Below are 21,409 nucleotides of genomic sequence, written 5' to 3' on the forward strand. Positions count from 1 at the left end.
GGCTATCCTGTCTTCTCTGAGTCTTCTCTTCTCCAAGCTAAACATACCCAGCTCCTTCAGCCACTCCGCATAAGGCCTGGTTTCCAGACCGGTTGCCCTCCTCTGCACACTTCCCAGCTTGTCCATATCCTTCCTCAAAACAGATGGCTAATGGTTTTAAATTTTTATCTTAAACAGAGGTCAGAGATCTTGGGTTCACATTCTCACACACCATCAATGAAAGATCTCCTTCTTTGGAGGTCTTTAAGCAGAGGCTTGACAACCATATGTCAGGAGTGCTCTGATGGTGTTTCCTGCTTGGCAGGGGGTTGGACTCGATGGCCCTTGTGGTCTCTTCCAACTCTATGATTCTATGATTCTAAAATGGTGGTGTCCAGAACTGAAGGACAGCTTTAAAAGAGAGGCTTCCACTTCTTTCCCCTTCCTTCCCCTCTATGGCAGGAGGGGGGAGGAGCCGGTTCTTGAGGCTGTGCCACTCTTGGCTCTGCACTTGCCCCCCTTTTTTACATTGGGGGCCTTGACCCCTCCCCCAAAAGGGTTGGGTCCCCTGGAGTTGGCACTCCTGAACAGGACTATTACTGTACTTCCCTTCACCTGGACTCTACCCATGGCCCCCTTGGTCATTTTTGTGATTTGTTTGCGGGTGGCACTGTGGGTTAAACCACAGAGCCTAGGACTTGCCAATCAGAAGGTCAGCGGTTCGAATCCCCACGACAGGGTGAGCTCCCATTGCTCGGTCCCTGCTCCTGCCAACCTAGCAGTTCGAAAGCACATCAAAGTGCAAGTAGATAAATAGGCACCGCTCCAGCGGGAAGGTAAACGGTGTTTCCGTGCGCTGCTCTGGTTCGCCAGAAGTGGCTTAGTCATGCTAGCCAAATGACCCGGAAGCTGTACACCGGCTCCCTCAGCCAATAAAGCGAGATGAGTGCCGCAAGCCCAGAGTCGGCCACAACTGGACCTAATGGTCAGGGGTCCCCTTTACCCTTTACCTATGTTGCTGTTTAGTCGTTTAGTCATGTCCGACTCTTTGTGACCCCATGGACCAGAGCACGCCAGGCACTCCTGTCTTCCACTGCCTCCTGCAGTTTGGTCAAACTCATGCTAGTAGCTTCAAGAACACTGTCCAACCATCTCGTCCTCTGTCGTCCCCTTCTGCTTGTGCCCTCCATCTTTCCCAGCATCAGGGTCTTTTCTAGGGAGTCTTCTTTTATCATGAGATGGCCAAAGTATTGGAGTCTCAGCTTCAGGATCTGTCCTTCTAGTGAGCACTCAGGGCTGATTTCCTTCAGAATGGATAGGTTTAATCTTCTTGCAGTCCACGGGACTCTCAAGAGTCTCCTCCAGCACCATAATTCAAAATCATCCATTCTTCGGCGATCAGCCTTCTTTATGGTCCAGCTCCCACTTCCATACATCACTACTGGGAAAACCATAGCTTTTACTATATGGACCTTTGTCAGCAAGGTGATGTCTCTATGCATTAAAGTGGGTTGGATTTCATAACCAACTCTACAATTTTGTGATGGAATAAAAGAAAACTAAACAGCAGAAAGGCCGCTTGTTGGTTTCCACGAGCTTTGAGAGGGTGCACCTGCCCCCACTGGGAGGCGACAGAGACACAGTTCCAAGCCCTGCACCAGCCTCTTGGAGAATGACAAATGGGTCTAATTTTAAACCTCCCCAGAGCTGCCTCCGTCATTGTCAGAGAGCCACGTGGCAGGGAATAGATGAAGCTGGCTCTTCTCTCCCACTCCATCATCCTGTTCAACTGAGGTGCAAGAGAACTGTCTCTTTGTCTGCTCTGCCCCCCCCCCACTACCCTCTGAAACTGAGCTCAAATTTTTATCTCACTCTGATGTATTTTTTAATTCATCTTTCAACTTTGCCCCAGAGAGGCAGAAAGAGGAAGAAGGGCGTAGGCATGGGCTTTCGACGAGCGGCGAATTTGTTCACCCAGCGCTGCATCAAGATAAATATCATACTTATTTTATTGGTGGAGTTTAATAAATAAGTCATTTTGGGAAGAAAAGAAACTCTGGGGGTTTTGTATATTCAGGGAGAGGGAGGGAGGGAGAGAGGAAGCATGTCTGTTTACAGCAAAGTCACCGCAAAATAGGTTTTGAGTGGGAGGGCTTCTCATACCAGCATTATTAGTATTTTTTGGGGAAAAAAGGTTTATATATTCCCCTTTCAAACAGAATATTCAGTTACACTATAACAGGGTGAAAAATCTTCACAATCTTTCTGCCTGCTTTACCTTTTCCCTGCTCATCAAACCAGTGCCTCCCTGGGAAGACCAACATTTTGCTGCTTTCAACCTCATTTATCTAAAGGAGGGGTGGGAAGCCCCAGGGCTGTGGAACAAAGATAGCCCCCCAGGCATGTCCATGTGGCCTGCAGATCTCTCACTAGGCCTCACACCCCACTCTGGACATAGCCCCCACTGGTGGGTATGCCTAGAGCAGGGGTAAGCAAACTTTTTCAGCAGGGGGCCGGTCCACTGTCCCTCAGATTTGGGGGGGGGGGGGACTCTATTTTTTGAGGCGTGTGGAAGCAAGCAATTCCTATGCCCCACAAATAACCCAGAGAGGTTTTTAAATAAAAGGACACATTCTCCTCATGTAAAAACACGCTGATTCTCGGACCATACGCGGGCCGAATTGAGAAGGCATTTGGGCCGGATCTGGCCCCCGGGATTTAGGTTGCCTACTCATGGCCTAGAGCAGCCTTTCTCAACCTGTGGGTCCCCAGATGTTGTTGAACTACAACTCCCATCACCCCTAGCTAGCAAGGCCAGAGCTGAGGGATGATGGGAGTTGTAGTCCAACAACATCTGGGAACCCACAGCTTGAGAACTGCTGGCCTAAAGGATCAGGGAGAGTGTCTGCTTGGCATGCAGAATGTCCGAGGTTCAGTCTCTGGTGGCACATCGAGTTAACAAGGATATGAGGTAGCAGGCATCCCTTCTCTGGCTGGGACTGCCCCAGATTGCTAGTAAGGTAAAGGGTAAAGAGACCCCTGACCATTAGGTCCAGTCGTGGCCGACTCGGGGGTTGCGGCGCTCATCTCACTTTATTGGCCAAGGGAGCCGGTGTACAGCTTCCGGATTACGTGGCCAGCATGACTAAGCCGCTTCAGGCAAACCAGAGCAGTGCACGGAAATGCCGTTTACCTTCCCACTGGAGCAGTACCTATTTATCTACATGCACTTTGATGTGCTTTCAAACTGCTAGGTTGGCAGGAGCAGGGACCGAGCAACGGGAGCTCACCCCGTCGCGGGGATTCGAACCGCCAACCTTCTGATCGGCAAGTCCTAGGCTCTGTGGTTTAACCCACAGCGCCACCCGCGTCCCTAGTACTGTAGGCCTAATAGAAAAGGTAGCTTACTGCGCTTCCCTAAAAAGGAGATAAAGCAGAGAAGCAGATGAAGAGCAATTTTGATAGGGAGGTGAAAGCCAGAGGGAAGGCAGAAGCAGGCTAGGGCATTTGTAGATAATTACAGGTTTGGGGGTACAGAGACAAGTTTGTATATGCTAACTGCATATGTATAGATGCCTCTGGGCAAATTAAGATGGCAGGTAGTTTTTTTTGTCGGGTGGGGCTGGGGGTCGGGGTGTCTCACCAGCAGTGCCCTTCACTGTGCCCCGCTGCCCTGCAAAACATAAGTGGAAATACGTTCTTTGAAGTTCAAAAAGTGAGTAGTGGAAGAAGCAGGAGATGAAGGGACCTGGTGCAAAAAGTGCAGGCCACCTACTAGTGGTGCCTCTCAGGCAGAGCGGCTGGAAGCAGTGTGGAATTAGGCCATGGAAAAGCCTTTAGGGCTGGGGGTGGAGCTGAGAAGAACCATTTGGGAAAGGCAGGGGAGCAGAGCCCACCCAGCTACCCATGTTGGGTGCTTCACTGCACCAGCTCAAGTGCAAGTGTGGAGTTATGGTTAGAGTGTTGGACAGAGACCTGGGAAACCAGGGTTTGAATCCCTGCTCAGTTCACTGGGTGAGACACAGGGCCAACCATGCCTGGCCTACCTCAAAGGAGAGGGAGAAAAACCATGTATGCCAGCCTGAGATCCTTGGTGGTATACAGATAAAATGAATGAATGAATGAATGAATGAATGAATATAGGCTAGTCTGTGCATGCAGCAGATGTTGAAGTCATTAGCATTGCTCATGCAAGCTCTAATAAATAAATAAATAAAAAACAGGCCAAACTTTCATCTCACCCAAGAAGCCACAGGCCAACTCCACGGAATGCACGTAAACGTTACACTGCCACTTTAAACTTTAAACAGTGAGGGTTTCCCCCAAAGAATTCTGGGAGTTGTAGTTTGTTAAGGGAGCTGAGTGTTTTTAGGCGCCTCCTCTCAGAGCTACAATTTCCAGTGTTCCTTGTGAAGAGGGGTTGATTGTTAAACCACTCTGGGAGGAGAATGAAGGGGGTGTCTCAGCACCCTTAATAAACTACAGCTCCCAGAATTCTTTGGGGGAAGCTACAAGTGTCTTAAGTGGTGTGAACGTGGCCACAAATCCTCCCAGTGGAACCAGTTCCACGCCTTCAATTGCCCCACATGAAGGAATCCCAGAGTAATCAAGCCACATCTATACACATGGAGGAAGGCAGCCAGAGTTCATCCACAGGAAGGGGAAGGCTATGAAATAAATTCAGGAAAGGGCAGCAGTGGCGTAGCGTGGGGGGTGCAGGGGGGGCCGGCCGCACCGGGCGCAACATCTGGGGGTTAGGGTTAGGGGGCGCAAATCCACGGGTCAGGGGGCGCAAATCCATGGGTTAGGGGCGCAAATTACTTGCCTTGCCCCGGGTGCTGACAACCCACGCTACGCCACTGAAGGGCAGTGTCCACTCACAGCAGGGGAGGCTGGAGCCCGGCTGAGCTCAGGAGGCTGCTTGCTTTTCTGCAGCCATTTATTTTATTTATTCGTTTTATGTAAGGGATTGTATATAATGCCCCTCTCAAGGCATGCCAGAGCGGTTTGCCGCATAGAGTTCAACAAAAATAAAAACAATTGGAATCCATCAGCACACTGCACAATTAAAATAGCAGTTGAAAAGAAAAGAAGAACCACCAAGTGGAAACTTTCAGTGTTTAAAGATAGCATCCATCCACCACTTAAAATACAAATCACTGGCATGCATAAGAGAAGGTGTCTGTCCTAAACTGATCCCTGAAAGATAATAAAGCAGGTACTAGGTGCGCCACAATTTGATGCGGCCACAGATGAGAGCTCAGTTGTTATATGATCTCTGCGATCACTCTGAGCCTCAGTGGAAGGTCTTGGGCCTCTGGGTGTGTTGACAGAGAAGATGTTCCTGAAGGGAATTTGAAGGTCTAAGCCAGCATCTTGAGTTAGGCTTAGAAGCACACTGTGGAACCAGAGTAGATCCTTTGCAGACTGGTGAGATATATTGCCAATGAACTACAGTTATTGCATCCTCTGAACAACCTTCAAGGGCAGCCCCTTGTTTGATGCAGTGCAGTAGCCTAGATGACATGTTTCCAGTATGTGACTCAGCATTTCCTGGCCATCCCTGTCCAGAAGAGGCAGCAGCTGGTGAAGGCACTTATACAGGTAGAAAACACTCTGTACTACTGGGGAGTCAGGCATCTCAAGTGATAAAGCCAGATCAAGCAGTATTCCCAAACACTGAACTTTCCAAGGGAGTGCAGCCCTATCCAAACAGATTTAATGCTGCCCCTCCTTCCTGGATTAGGGGACCACCCATCACAGCACCTCCATTTCACCAGGAGTCAGTTTCAGTTTATTGGCCCTCATCCAGTCCATTAGCAAGCTCAGACAACAATCCAGCTCTTCATGGGAATGCAAAATAGCACAGGGGACAAGACGGAAGGCAGTGGAACCCGGCCATACAAATGCCAAGCCATGCAGGCAGGAGTGGAACCACTAGGTAAAGGTAAAGGGACCCCTGGTCCAGTCGTGGCTGACGCTGGGGTTGCAGCGCTCATCTTGCTCTATAGGCCGAGGGAGCCGGTGTTTGCCTGCAGACAGCTTCCGGGTCATGTGGCCAGCATGAATAAGTCGCTTCTGGCAAACCAGAGCAGTAAGTACACGGAAACACTGTTTACCTTCCCATCAGAGTGGTACCTATTTATCTACTTGCACTTTGACATGCTTTTGAACTGCTAGGTGGGCAGGAGCAGGGAGCGAGCAATGGGAGCTCACCCCGTCATGGGGATTTGAATCGCCGACCTTCTGATCGGCAAGTCCTGGGCTCTGTGGTTTAACCCACAATGCCACCCACATCCCATAGTGGAACCACTGCTGTGCCCCAAATCCTGAGTCACACAACTGCCCTCAGAGACCACCCTGGTCAAAGGTTTCAGAAGTTTCCTGAAGATCTTAAAGGTCCATGCTCCCATCTCTCTCCTGAAAGAGACCATCCCATGCCAGAATTGGGTCTGAAAGCCAACTTAAATGGGTCACTAGATTTAGTGGCTTAATAATGATGGGCACAGACCCTAAAAAGTGTCCCTATTTTCTAGGAACGTTCCTGATTTAGAGAAGCCATCTGATTTGATCCAGGAATGTCCCGCTTTTCTTTAGGATGTCCCTATTTTCATTTGAGAAATATTGGAGGGTATCGAGTCATCTGGCCCCCAAGCTGTCTGAAGGCAACCCTGTAGAGGGAAGGGTTTTTTTTAAGGTTTAATGTTTTATTATGTTTATATATATATATTGGAAGCTGCACAGAGTGGCTAGGACAACCCAGTAAGATGTGTGGGGCATAAATAGTAAGGAATGGGACATCCCTATTTTCATCTGAGAAATGTTGGAGGGCATGTGGGGATGAGTGGTTGGGTGGGTCCTGAACTGGGGCTCAGCTTAACCACCACAAGTAATACCATCAGGGCAGAATTTTAGAGCAGGAATCTTGAGCCCCCCAGTGCAGAATGAGCAGGGGGTGGCAGCCCATATGCAGCAGGGCTGTCTCAAACACATTACTACCTAAAGAATGCCCCATAGGACCAGGAATTCCAGAATCAAAAATCCCCACTTACTATACCACTGTCCAGTGGCTTGGCACTCATCCTCCTGCTGCACCAGTGCTGAGTTCCCATTTCTAACCCTAGCAGACTGAGCTCCAGACTTCAAGGGCTACACTAGCCCACTTCAGAATTTAATCAGCTGACCCCCCACCCAAGGGCCAATCCCAGCACACCAGGCCTTAGAAAAGTGGAGTCTGTTTGCCTCGCCCTCTCTGAGAAACTCAGGCCACACTCAAACCATGCATTTAAAGCAGGAGCAAAACTAGGCTTCATTTCACTCGGATCAAAGACCCAATTTGCCTCTCCCATGTGCAGTTGTGTAGACACACACAGAGAGAGGCTGGGAGCCCCAATGGCGTGCTTCTGGACCATGCTGAGGTCCGGTGTCCATTAAGTCAGTCTCCAAATTCTGCCCTTGAAATGCCTCCAGGGCCCATTCCTCATTCTCCTGGGAAAATGCCCCTCCATCTACAGTGGGGAGACAGTCCATCATGAGGACAAGGAGGTGAGCTGGAGACCCTTAACTTATCTAGGTTTGTTCCTCTGCCCTGCACGATGAAATGGTGAAGGTTTATCTACGATTGGAAAGATGGAATGGCTGGAGGGGGAAAAGAGAAAAACCAGGTTAGCTCCAGAACTGTTCGCTGGGGTTGCCATGGATACCGTTTAATCATCGGGGATGAAGGCTACTGGTTGCCATGGCAACCCACAGGCCCAGAGAGCATCCCGATGCAATAATGTCATCGGTCGGGCTACAGTAACCTTCGTATACTCAAGAACAAGGCTGGGCCTGAACTATGACACCCTGAGGTGGCCATTATGACAGAAGACGGAGGCTGTACACTAATCGCGGGCTCTGGCTCCAGGGTCTGAGCATGGCCGGCTGCCTTGACAGGAGTGACCAGAGCAATGAGTAAAAAGGACTGACAGGGCAACATGCCCCTAGCTTCTTGTTTTGCTACAACTTTGCTTAGTTTGAAGCCACTCTCTCACACGATACATTTAAAGCACTGTGATACCACTTTAAACAGCTGTGGCTTCCCCTAGAGAATTATAGAAGCTGTACTTTGTTAAGCATTATTAGGAGGCCTCCCTATTCCGCTCCCAGAACTACAGTTCCTAGCAAACCCTGGGAAGAGGGATTATTTTGTTAAATCACTTGGGGTGAGGGGATTGTCTTCTAGAAACTCTCAAACCACTAACAAACCACAGTTGCCATGATTCTTTGGGGGGGAAACCATGGTTGTTTAAAATGGTATGATACTGCTGTAAACATATCAATCAATCAATCAATCAATCAATCTTTATTACGGTCCAGAGACCCAACAAATTGTTGCAAAGCAATGCACAATTCCACAGGTTGGTGGGGACGCTTTAACAGGTGGAGACCACCCAGGGGAGAATGCAGAGATGAGCGCTCATGAACTATCCCATGAATTACTACCCGAGAGGGCACCATTCTATGCGGAAATACTCGTGGACCACTGTCTGCTGACTGCAAGAGCAGTGGAGGAAATTAACATCAAATTAGAAAAGGTAACGTCTCTTCTGATGGAGTTGGTGCTTCTGGAGGCCAGAAATAGCTCCCTCAATACTAAAGAGGCCAACCACAATGTTGCCCTCCCCCAAGACCATCCTGTACAGGGGTGTAACCGGTCTGGACTTGATAACCGAGAGACTACAAATAGTAAAAATAACAAAAGCGAAAGTAGGGACCTGATCCTACAAAGCACTCAAGTAGCTCTCGATATACAATGGTAAACATACAGTGCAGATGTAGCAGCATAGGAGAGCTGAAAATAATGCCAATATATTTCACATCTGGCAGCCAATGTGCTGCTTTAGTCTCAAATAGTACATGAGGAGGTGAGTCCAAAAAGCCAGGGGTACAGATTTCCAAGGCTATCTATTGGCTATGGTGGCTCATTTGCCAGAATTAATGTATTTTGGTTTGGGGGGGGGTTGACAATAATTTTTATTGATTTTCAATTACAATGATCCAATGGTATCCACATTATAACAATGCCAAATTACAACACTAATCCCAATCATTCAGATGCCAAATAATATAATTTAGGTGGCCTCCTGCTTGCTAGAATTGATGGTTTGATGATTTACTTAGTTTCTGCATTCCAAGATCTTATTCCTCTCAATTACATTCCATTCAAAATAACCATCCCTTATATAACATCTGCAACATTAACGACATCCATTCGTCTTGACACATTAAATGATTTACAAACTTATAGGTGAAGCTATATCCTTATTCCTCCTGTTTGCGACACTTATTCTGTCCGTGGTGTTCCTTCCTTCCTTGTTAAAACTTAAGTCTATCTTTTCCCAGCCAATGCTTCCATCATGCCTTGGGCAGAGCTAACACCCCATTGTTGTTTCAGAAGTTTTCCGTTGCTCTGACATGTGGTACATTGTTTTACACCTTTTACCAAAAAGCTCCCCAAAATCCATGTTCACATTGTTTTACAACTTCAACAGCAGCTGCGAAAATCACACTGTCCCCGTATGTCCTGTTTTCAACATTTCCCATGCCCCTTCTCTACCTAGGAAAGGAGTGATCTCATGTACTTCAGATAGCTCAGTAATGAACCTTCTTTGGCAAGAAGGCAGATTCCGTTCATCCCCCCTCCCCCGTTCAGCCAAAGATAAGCAAATATACTTCCAATTAAATTACGTAGATTCCGAGTCCTTTTAGCATTATTCAGTTCAGTCCACAGATAGTAGAGAATAGGGAAGGGCCTGGGAGAGATTCCCTGCTGGAAATCCTGAAGAGTCTCTGCCGGTCAGTGTAGACAAGCTTGAGCCAGGTGGACCAAGTCAGTACAAGACAACTAGTTGTGTTCCTAAGTCAAGGGCACCACCTAGACTACAGTACCGGCTGGCCTGAACATTTCTTTGTTTGACCCCCACAAAGGCATCAATCCCAGCCTCAGAGGCTTCTTCTTAGTTACTGAGCAACTCACCTCTGGTGTGAGGACACCCCCAGCTCCCTTGCATCATAGCCCCTGCCTGTTGCTCTTGTTCTTATCTGCCTCTGGCCTACGCGAGCTCACAGCCAGTTCTCCCTAGGGCACTGCACCTTCCCAGAGTTTGGACCATTTCCAAAGCGTGTAATAAATGGAGGAGCAGTGGTCACCTACAGTTCTCATCACTGAAATGTCCAGACCAGGAAGCAAGAAGAAATACCGACGAAAGAAGAATGGCAGACAAAATTAATGGATAAGATGACAGGAAGGATTCACAGAAGATTGGAAGAAATATACAAACTATTTCAAGAGCAACTGTAATCAACAAATTACGCTAGTAGGACTACAAGAAGTTTTGTAAGGAGGAATATATGAAATATTGCAAAGAAGATAAAGAAGAGAGACATTAGTTATGATACTTAAATGTAATAGTGAAAGTAAGAAATGTAAATTAAGTGGAAAAGATTGGAAAATTTTCAGATGTGATTGATGGAAGTAAAAAAAAAATTGTATAAGATATGAAAGTATGTTTAATAATTGTTGAAAATGATATGTTAAAAAACTAATAAATATATATATATGAAATGTCCAGGCCAAGGAAGGTCAAATTTCCTTTACAACTCTGTAGCCAGCTTTTCTTTCCAAGCTTAGAAGGAGAGGAATATGCCTCCATTCTGCCTCACACAACAACGCAGAACTAGCCAAGCATATTCTGGGTACAGCATATGTACTACCCCCACCCCCACCCCCACCTTCCTCTCCTGCATGCCCACCCTCACCCCATCAAATCTCACCCCAGCATCTCTGCAAAGTTTCCTCCTTTCACCTTGGTGCTGATACCACTAGCCCAAATGCCAAACCTTTGCTGTGATTAGGGGGGGGGGCTTCAGTGGATGTGATTATTGCTGTGTATATTTTGATTTTTGTGTCTTACCTGTAAGCCACCAAGAGAAAATTGTGTTATGGGGAGACATCTAAATAATGATTTTAAAATAAAAGCAATCAAACAAATTATGGGCATCATTTGTGGTTACATCTGCAAGGAAGAATCTTTTCTTTGAACCGCCCTGAGACCTCCGGGTGTAGAAGAAGAAGAAGAAGAAGAAGAAGAAGAAGAAGAAGAAGAAGAAGAAGAAGAAATAATTGCTCCAAATCTGAAAATTCAGATCCCCAAATGTTGTTTGGTGGCTGTACCTTGTGGCTGTCACTTAAAAGTAGATCTATGAGCTTTCCTCCTGCAATTAACATCATGTACTCTGTCACATTGCCTCTTACTCACCTTTTCTCTAAATGAAAAAAGTCCCAAGCACCGCAGTCTTTCCTCAAAGGAGATTTGCTCCATGCCACTAACATATTCCTGGAAACAGCTTTGTGTCTATGAAACGAATCCTCCTGCTTAGAAGAAATTATTGACCAAAGCAAACAGCGCCTGCTGCCCCTGCCAACGTTCCAGGGCTCCCCTCCCTGCTCATAGCCAATGTTTCTCATGATTAAACTCTCGGTTTGAGCTTCTCTTCAGCCCCATGAGTCACATCGCCTCAGAAATGAATAACTCTCAGGGAAGGATCAGTAGGAATGAGAATGAATTTCCTTGTGTTGTCAGATTTTAGGTAAGGCATGACTCAGAAAAGAGCAGAGAAAGGGGAACCCCTGGAGTGGTCTCGCCCCCACAGCTAGAAGGTGGTGAACTGAAGAAGCTGCATGTCTGGAAAGAGCAGAGAAGGTTTTCTCATGGAGTTCATAAATACCCTCACATTATGTCTCATGAATAGGGCCAGGGCAGCCCTTTCAGGTAGCAAACTGAGGCAATTGTCTGAGGCAATTTCTGATTGGAAACTGGCCCCCAGCCCCTGGCCCCCGGTTGTTTGCCTGGCAACGCCACTAATGCCATCAAAGACTGCCTGGCAAGGCTCTCCACCCACATCTTTATCTTGGAAGTGCCAGTGGGGTCCTTCCTCACTGCGAGGCATTTTTGGCAAGGCGGTCAGGAAATTCCCTCCACCACAGGTGCCATTTGCCGCAAGTGGCTACCAATACTGTTCAGCCTGGGCAGGTTTAGCCTGGAGAAGAGAAGACTGATAGGAGATACAATAGCCATCTTCCAATACCTGAAGAGCTGTCACATGGAAGAGGGTGCAAGTTTTCTCCTGCTCCAGAGCGGAGGACCCAAACCAACGGACTCACGTTCCAAGAAGATCCCAACTAAACATCAGGCAGAACTTTCTGAGGACAGGAGCTGTTTGACTGTGGAATGGATGACCACAGATGGCAATGGACTGTTTTTAAACAGAGGGTGGATGGTCATCTGTCAGGGATTGAGGCTGAATCCTGACAAGACAGAAGTACTGTTTTTGGGGGACAGGAGGTGGGCAGGTGTGGAAGACTCCCTGGTCCTGAATGGGGTAACTGTGTGCCTGAAGGACCAGGTGCACAGCCTGGGAGTCATTTTGGACTCACAGCTGTCCATGGAGGCGCAGGTCAATTCTGTGTCCAGGGCAGCTGTTTACCAGCTCCATCTGGTACACAGGCTGAGACCCTACCTGCCTGCAGACTGTCTCTCCAGAGTGGTGCATGCTCTGGTTATCTCTCGCTTGGACTACTGCAACGCACTCTATGTGGGGCTACCTTTGAAGGTGACCCGGAAACTACAATTATTCCAGAATGCGGCAGCTAGACTGGTGACTGGGAGTGGCCACCGGGACCATATAACACCATATAACACCGGTCTTGAAAGACCTACACTGGCTCCCAATACGTTTCCGAGCACAATTCAAAATGTTGGTGCTAACCTTTAAAGCCCTAAACGGCCTTGGCCCAGTACACCTGAAGGAGCGTCTCCACCCCCATTGTTCTGCCCGGACACTGAGGTCCAGCTCTGAAGGCCTTCTGGCAGTTCCCTCCCTGCAAGAAGCCAAGTTACAGGGACCCAGGCAGAGCGCCTTCTCGGTGGTGGCACCTGCCCTGTGGAACGCCCTCCCACCAGATGTCAAAGGCAAAAACAACTACCAGACTTTTAGAAGACATCTGAAGGCAGCCCTGTTTAGGGAAGCTTTTAATGTTTAACAGGTCACTGTGTTTTAATACTTTATTGGAAGCTGTCCAGGGTGGCTGGGAAGACCCAGACGGATGTGCGGGGTATAAAAAATATATTATTATTATTATTATTATTATTATTATTATTATTATTATTATTACTATTACTATTATTATTATTTTGCTGTGATTCCTGAATTGCAGGGGGTTAGACTAGATGGCCCTTTGGGATGCTTTCCAACCCTACAATTCTACCTTTCTCTCTGTGTGCAAATGTGCTTGCATTAATGTGTGCACTGTGGGGAAGACAGCAGGAATGAGCACTCCATGTCCTGGGAGGGAGAGTGTAAGATCTTATTTTTAACACCGCAACTGGGTCAGTAGCTGCCTGGAGTTGAATGAACGAACCGTATGAGCAAGCACATCAAGGGAAAGTAAAATAAAATCAAGCACACATCGCTTGCTGAAGCCCAGCGCAGGGGATGCTCAAGACACTACCTGCCTAGTGTACCGTCCTAAAGAGCCACACTTCCAATGTGAAAAAGAGAGTCAGTGTGGTGTAATGGTTAGAGCATGGTTAGGCAAACTAAGGCCCGGGGCTCGGATCCAGCCCAATCGCCTTCTAAATCCAGCCCGTGGACGGTCCGCGAATCAGTGTGTTTTTACATTAGTAGAATATGTGCCTTTATTTTAAATGCATCTCTGGGTTATTTGTGGGGCATAGGAATTTGTTCACCCCCCAAAAAAATATAGTCCATAATGGCAGATGAAGATGGTGGATTATATGGAACTTGCCGAACTGACCGGGAGACTCCGAGACCAGAGAGAAGAGACGGTGGAAGAAGATTGGAAGAAGTTTAAGGAATATTTGAAAAAATATGTTAATATTTAAATCTTAGAATAGCTTTGGAAGTGGATATAGGTGGTAGGGTTAGAAGTAGAAGATAGTGTATTTTATAAGTGATAAAATGTGAAGTTTTTTATGGTTAAAGTAAGTATATGTGGGGGGGAGATGGTTAGAAATTATGATATATGTAAACTGCTAAAGATGAAGTAAAATGAAAATCAGATAGGTGGGACTTGGGGAAGCCCACTTACCAATGTTTAGAAAAATAAGGATATGACAAGAAATTGTTTGTATTGTTTGCCTTTTCTGTTTGTGTTTTTTATTTGTGTTACAAAATGAATAAAAAAAATGAAGAAGATAGATAGATAGATAGATAGATAGATAGATAGATAGATAGATAGACAGACAGACAGACAGACAGACAGACAGACAGACAGATAGATAGTCCGGGCCCCCACAAGGTCTGAGGGACAGTGGACTGGCCCCCTGCTGAAAATGTTTGCTGACCCCTGGGTTAGAGTGCCAGGCTAGCATCTGGGAGGCCAGGGTTTCTATCCCCACTCAGCCACATGAAGCCTTGGGCCAGTCACTGTTTCCCTCTGGCTAACCCACCTCACAGGGTTGTTGTGGAGATTAAATGAGGAGGGCGAGAACCATGTGCTGTGCCACCTTGAGCACCTAGGAGGAAAAACGTTGGCACTTATATGCAATGAATTTTTTAAAAATGGAGGGGGAGACAGGAGATAGAATTTGCCAGCCCAGTAAGTCAGGAATCCACTTTCATCAAGCATGCTTCTCGAACTTATATTGGAAGCCTCAAGATTCCCAAGACCTTCCAACCAATCTGTTCAGCATCCTGTTTGTTTGTTTTTAATTGAAAGGAACTCTGCAGGTATCCTTGACGTCCAGAGAAGACTAGGATCCCCACCTCTCCCCAAGTAGCCATCAGGGAGTTTCAAATCAATGGGAATTACAGAGTTGGAAGTGGGACCTCAAGGAAAAACCCAGCATCTGGATCCAGCATCTAGTCCAGCATATTTCTCCCCCACAGTGGCCAATCAGTGGGGTATGAAAGCAACAGCCTTTTTATGCCATAAAAATGTAAAGGTAAAGGGACCCCTGACCATTAGGTCCAGTTGTGGCCGACTCTGGGTTTGCGGCACTCATCTCGCTTTATTGGCCGAGGGAGCTGGCGTACAACTTCCGGGTCACATGGCCAGCATGACTAAGCCGCTTCTGGCGAACCAGAGCAGCGCACAGAAAGGCCGTTTACCTTCCCGCTGGAGCGGTACCTATTTATCTACTTGCACTTTGACGTGCTTTCGAACTGCTAGGTGGGCAGAAGCTGGGACTGAGCAAATAGTATTCATCTATTTAATAGTCACATGTTCTTTGGGTTGTTTTTTTTAAGGAAATGCAGGCTGAAATCCTCTCCTCAGCCATGGAGGGTGACCACTGAGTGACCTCAGCTGAACCTATTTCACAGGGAAGCTGGGAGGATAAGATTGGGGAAGGGATGGAAAGATGAGAACCATCTTGAGGTCCTGGGAGGAAAAGAAGACTATCAATATAATATGCAAATAAGTATATTTCTAAGGACGTAAGAAGATTCTGCTGGATCAGGCCCATGGCCCATCTCGTCCAGCATCCTGTCCTCAGCCCAATATACCTGACGGAGCGTCTCCACCTCCATCGTTCTGCTCAGACACTGAGGTCCAGACCAAGGGCCTTCTGGTGGTTCACTCATTGCGAGAAGCCAAGTTACAGGGAACCAGGCAGAGGGCCTTCTCGGTGGTGGCACCCGCCTTGCGGAACGCCCTCCCACCAGATGTCAAAGAGAAGAACAACTACCTGACATTTAGAAGACATCTGAAGGCAGCCCTATTCAGGGAAGTTTTTAATGTGTGACATTTTAATGTACAGTAGTACCTCGGGTTAAGTACTTAATTCGTTCCGGAGGTCCGTACTTAGCCCGAAACTGTTCTTAACCTGAAGCACCACTTTAGCTAATGGGGCCTCCCACTGCCGCTGTGCCACCAGAGCACGATTTCTGTTCTCATCCTGAAGCAAAGTTCTTAACCTGAAGCACTATTTCTTGGTTAGCAGAGTCTGTAACCTGAAGCGTATGTAACCTGAAGCGTATGTAACCCGAGGTACCACTGTATTCTTAATCTTTGTTGGAAGCTGCCCAGAGGGGGCGGGGTACAAATTATCATCATCATCATCATCGTCACCCAGATGGCCCAACGGGAAGTCCTAGGGGAAGGACCCAAGGACAAGAGCCCTCTCTCCTCCTGTGGTTCCTTGTATTCAGAAGCATTGCTGCCTCTGACTGTGGAGGCAGAGCATCGCCATCATGGATAGGGGCCACTGACAGCTTTCTCCTCCATGAATTTGTCTAACCCTCTTTTAAAGCCACCCAAGTTAGTGGCCAGCAGTGTCTCTCTGCAGGAGAGAGATCTCTGGTTTAACTCTGCGCTGCATCAAGAAGGACTTCCCTTTATTTGTCTTAAATCCTCCAAGATCTGACTTCATTGGATGTCCATGAGGTCTAGTGTTACGAGAGAGGTGTTGTGTCATTCACAACTGCATATGTTTTTCTCGTCACCTCTTACCTTTTCTCTAAAGCAAAAATTCCCTCAAGTCTCTAAAATATGGGAGTTTCACTGGTGTGCAGGAGAATGAGGGTCAGTGTGCAAGAAAAGATACCACTGTTTGACCAGGACTTCCATTTAGCAGTGCTTTAGGCACTCCACACACAAGGTTTTTGAAGAAGGAATATTGGCACTGCCCTTATTATTTAGCGATTATTTATTATAAGGTATTTTTATACCCAGGGCGGTTTACAAGAAACAGCAAAACAATTAAAATGGAAATGCCAGCACAACATTATTAATAAATGGAAAAGGCTGTGAGATCCCAGAGAGCGTCATAAAACAGTCAGCAGAATTAAAATGGCATTTAAAATGTTTGAGAAAGTAATAAAAGTCTCTGCCTGGTGCTGAAATAATAACAAGAGCAAAGCAGCCCTCTGAATCACAGAACCATAGAGCTATAGAGTCCAATCCCCTGCACTTTTGCCCAATGTGGGGATCAAACACATTAACCTGAGATTAGGAGTCTCATGCCCTACCCAAGGAAAGCTGCCCCACACTGTAACCACCCATGAGGCCCTCAGACAGCTGAGACACCCACAGGAGGTCCCCTGCTGAAGATCTATGCAGACACTCAACTATACCCTGGCTCCAAGCTTTGGACATTAAGTCTATGATTCCATCAACATTGGGTTCCATCTAGCATTTTGTTGGATGTAGAGTTGTAGCCAAATAGGAGCCCTACTTAGAGTAGACCCACTAGAGTTTCTTGATGTACATGACTAACTTTGGTTCATTAATTCAGCGTCTGCACTGAGGATAACTTAGTTGGATACAACTTGAAGAGGCTTAGTCAGCCTTTCTCAACCTGTGGGTCCCCAGATGTTGTTGAACTACAACTCCCATCACCCCTAGCTAGCAAGGCCAGAGCTCAGGGATGATGGGAGTTGTAGTACAACAACATCTGGGGACCCACAGGTTGAGAACCGCTGGCTTAGAGGAAAGGAAATACACATGAAGTGAAGGCAGGGGCACTATAAGAGGCAAACTGGGATGGGGCTGACCCTACCATGAGGCAGAGAGAGGCCACTGCCTCAGATGTTTTCAGGTGCAGTGGAGGACACTATGTGTGTGTGTGTGTTTGCGTGCAAACCATTTTGTCCTTCATACCAACTTTAGAAGAGCCCTGCTGGATCAGGCCAATGACCCATCTGGTCATTGTTGGACCAGCCTGTTCGCACAGTGGGTAACCAGCAAGCAGGACCAAAGTATAAGGGCAATCTTAGTCCATGTGCTTCCAGAAAGCAGCATTGAGAAGCACTGCTGCCTCAGAATGTGGAGTCAGAGCGTAGTCATGGTGGCTAACAGCCATCAACAACCCTATCCTTCTCCATGAATTGTCTTCTAAAGCCATCCAAGTTGGTGGCCATCACTGCCTCCTGGGGAAAGGAGTTCCATAGTTTGCTGACCTTGAAAGCCCTAAACAGCCTCGGTCCTGTATACCTGAAGGAGCGTCTCCACCCCCATCGTTCTGCCCGGACACTGAGGTCCAGTGCTGAGGGCCTTCTGGCGGTTCCCTCGCTGCGAGAAGCCAAGTTACAGGGAGCCAGGCAGAGGGCCTTCTCGGTGGTGGCACCTGCCCTGTGGAATGCCCTCCCACCAGATGTCAAAGAGAACAACAACTACTGGACTTTTAGAAGACATCTGAAGGCAGCCCTGTTTAGGGAAGTTTTTAATGTTTAACAGACTGCTGTATTTTAATAGTTTTTTGGAAGCCGCCCAGAATGGCTGGAGAGACCCAGCCAGATGGGCGGGGTATAAATAATAAATTATGATGATGATGATGCTTAAAGAAGCACTTCTTTTTATCTATCCTGAATCTTCCAACACTGTGTGTCCCCCACCCACCCCGCCTTTTGCTCTTGCCCTTTCCCACTCTTTTCACACGCACACACACACTATAATTGGAAAAAGAAAAATCACCATTTGCTTATAACAAAGCTTAGGGTTAAGTTCGGACGTATGGCAACCAATGTCAGAAGTGGAGATTTTTTAAAAAGCTCAGAAACATCTCTCTAACATAGCTGGGAGCATTGCAAAGCTCAGAGCCATGGAGCTTTCAGCCACTCACCATCTCAATTTGCCCTGAGTGACATTTTGTGCCATGGGCTTGCACCCTGAGTCATCTAAGTACCTAGTGACACCCTTGACTGAAGGAATGGAAAGCCCAAGGTAAACTGACAAGCTCTGATTCCAGAACTCCAGAACCGGAGAATTGTTCTAGTCATCTAGCCATCTAGTCCAATCTCCTGCAATGCAGAAGTATCAAATAATCCAACTCTCTGCAATTGCAAGATATTCTTCTAATTGAATCAAAATTCAGGAGGAGGGGCACAACAAACCAGGGAGATAATGAGAAGAACAAAAGAGTACGTGGGAAGGGGGTAAAAGCAAAATTCACTTGTTTCTGCTTATAATCTGACAATTCTGTTGAGCCATAACAAATCTTTTTTCCCTTCAAGGTGCAACAGAGGAACCTGGCTTCCCACCTGGCAATAGTTATCTGCTGAGCAATCCAAAAGTTTGCATCCTCCTTGCACCAACAGAGTTCCACACCGTGTAGCCGCCGTTGGTTAGTCCTTTCGTAAATCCCGGGACCCCAGTCTCATCCATGCGCCTTATCAACCAGCAGATTGAGAAAAGGAAAAAAGCGGTTTACCGTTTCAACCAAGGAAAACATCGGCTAGAGAAAATTACCCCGGCTGAGTGGCCTGTTCCTGCTTCTGGACCGGCTCCGCTGCCTCTGTAGACGTGACCTCCGGAGTAGACGGTAGTAGTAAGAGGGTCTCCCACAACTTCTCCTACCGTTGACCGACATGTCTTCTCTCCCCACGCTGTCTCGCTTTCTTTTTAGATCTCTCTCTTATGTGCAAGGCCAGCCCCCACCCGGATCTTTCTACCTTCTCAGTTTACAGAAGAAAGTAATTTTTTTTATAAAAGGAGGGGGAGGAGGGGGGGAGGGAGGGAGGGAAGGAGAAGAGGAGTAGGGAGAAATAACAGTTTAAGAATTGGGGGTCCTCAAAGGCAGCCATGGGCTATTTCAGAAATAAAAGCCAGGAACACAGTCCATGGCTCCCCAACCAACATTCTCAGCAGCAGGCAATATAAACACAACATAACCATTCCCACCCCCTTCTCCTCTTCAAAGATAAGCTCTTTTTTCAAGAGTTGGAAAAAGGAAGCAGGAGATTGTGAGCAAGTTAAGAAGGGGGAAATCCTGGGCTGGACTCCCGCCTCTAGGGATGTCTGGGTCTCACTTGTTTGTCCTCGTGGTTTCCAGCTGGCTAGCACTGCCTGCCACATCTCCACCATGAACCCCTTTGAGGTAGGGAGTAGGAAAGAGAAGTTCAGCTCAAATCTGAACCTGAAGCTGCCCGATTTCTGCTTCCCGAAGCAATGTGCAAACTCCCTAAAATTTCATACTACTCCAGATTTTGTTGATGCAGTTATCTGGCCAAAATATGCACGGCAGACGCTTGCATTGAAGAAGTGTACATCATAAAGAGGCAAAAATAACAAAGAAAGGTGCTTTTAAATGGTTTAAATGTGTTCCTTAGCTTATTTTTTAAGTGTATTGTTTTGCAAATGCATGGTTTGCTGCCCTGAGGCAAGGCGGGAGATAAATGTCATAAAGAAATAAAGAATCCATATGAAACCATGTTTGCCCAGGTAGTATTTTTCTGGTGTGCTACCTCAGAAGCAAGGGAGTAGAGCCTGGCAGCTGGATCTCACTGAATCCATGATGGAATTAGAAGTTCACAGACAATAGTTTTACATCATCATCACTGGATGATACTCTGAGGTAGACTGCTTCTGAATAGGGAGGCTGTACTTCGAACTGTGAAGAGCTGGTGAGTCCGCCATCCTGCTTCCCACAGCAGTCACAGAATCATAGAACTGTGGGGTAAGAATGCAGCTCCCAAGGAGTTCAACCGCCTGCAATGCAGCTAAAGAACCCCCTGGCAGGTGGCCATCAACCCTGGTTGCCCCAGGAAGCCCCCAATCAGGGCAGAGGCATGGTATTGCTCCTCCCCCTGTTGTTCTCCTGCAGCTGGTCTTCAGCCATCCTTCCTCCTAAGAGTCCAGGCCAGGTTTTGCAGCTCCACACGAGGCACCCTAAAGTAACTTTCTGAAGGCCCTGCGGAGCGGGCCAATCAACACATCATGTTCAGGTCAAGCAAACAAGAACACAGCTGGCTGACAGATGACTCCTGCTCTTCCTGTGGGGTGCAGATGAGGGAGGGGGGATGCCTACGCCTTCTCTACCACCCCACCTCTGGGAGCTCCTTTTAATATTTACCTGCTGGCCGAAGAGGCTGCTCTCTCAGCGAGAGACAAGGGAGCAAGGCTCCCTCTCCCGCAAAACACAAGAAGCATTTCAAGGAGCCAGTAAGTGGTGGAAAAAAATGGCCAGTCTCACAGAAGTGCTTCAAAGAAGATAAGGGCCCTTACATAAAAAGATTAATGATACTCTCCCCAACCACCACCACCACTCCCTGTTAGAGCAGAACGGAAGCACAATGGGAATGATTAATGGTGGTGGTGACAAATCATGGATGGCCAATATGGGGGGTGCATCCCTCCCCTGCAGGTGTGAAGGCTGAGCCGGAGGCAGCTGTCAAAGGGGAGCCAAGAAAAAGGACACCAGGGTCGTGGTCATTGTTCTGACTGGTGTGGCTGGACTGGCTGGTGGGCAGCAGCTTGAGGTGAGCTATGATCATGGGATCATAGAACTGTAGAGTTGGAAGGGACCACAAGGATCATCTAGTCTGACCCCTCTGCAGTGCAGGAATATTTTACCCAAGGTGGGGTTTGAACCCCACAACCCTGAGATTAAGGGTCTCATGCTCTACTAACTGTGCTGGGAGCTGAAAT

At 47.4% G+C, this 21,409-nt stretch overlaps 1 protein-coding gene across 8 annotated transcripts in view; it reads right to left on the bottom strand.

The window, feature by feature from the left end:
* DAB2IP (DAB2 interacting protein) overlaps window positions 1-21,409 on the bottom strand; it is a 306,469-nt gene that overhangs the window by 233,179 nt on the left and 51,881 nt on the right. For 4 of the 8 annotated variants that reach the window (XM_083721659.1, XM_083721657.1, XM_083721660.1 and 1 more), the window contains exon 1: window positions 19,232-19,673. The exons of 1 other annotated variant lie outside the window; for it this stretch is intronic. In XM_083721659.1, the coding sequence (XP_083577785.1) occupies window positions 19,232-19,352 (121 nt within the window). In that variant the 5' untranslated portion in view covers window positions 19,353-19,673. Of the gene's footprint in view, window positions 1-19,023; window positions 19,680-21,409 lie in introns of those variants that run through there. 3 more of the 8 variants (XM_083721663.1, XM_083721664.1, XM_083721662.1) reach the window with 3 other exon arrangements.

This window comes from Podarcis gaigeae (assembly GCF_964106915.1).
Source record: "Podarcis gaigeae genome assembly, chromosome: Z".
Classification (NCBI taxonomy): domain Eukaryota; kingdom Metazoa; phylum Chordata; class Lepidosauria; order Squamata; family Lacertidae; genus Podarcis; species Podarcis gaigeae.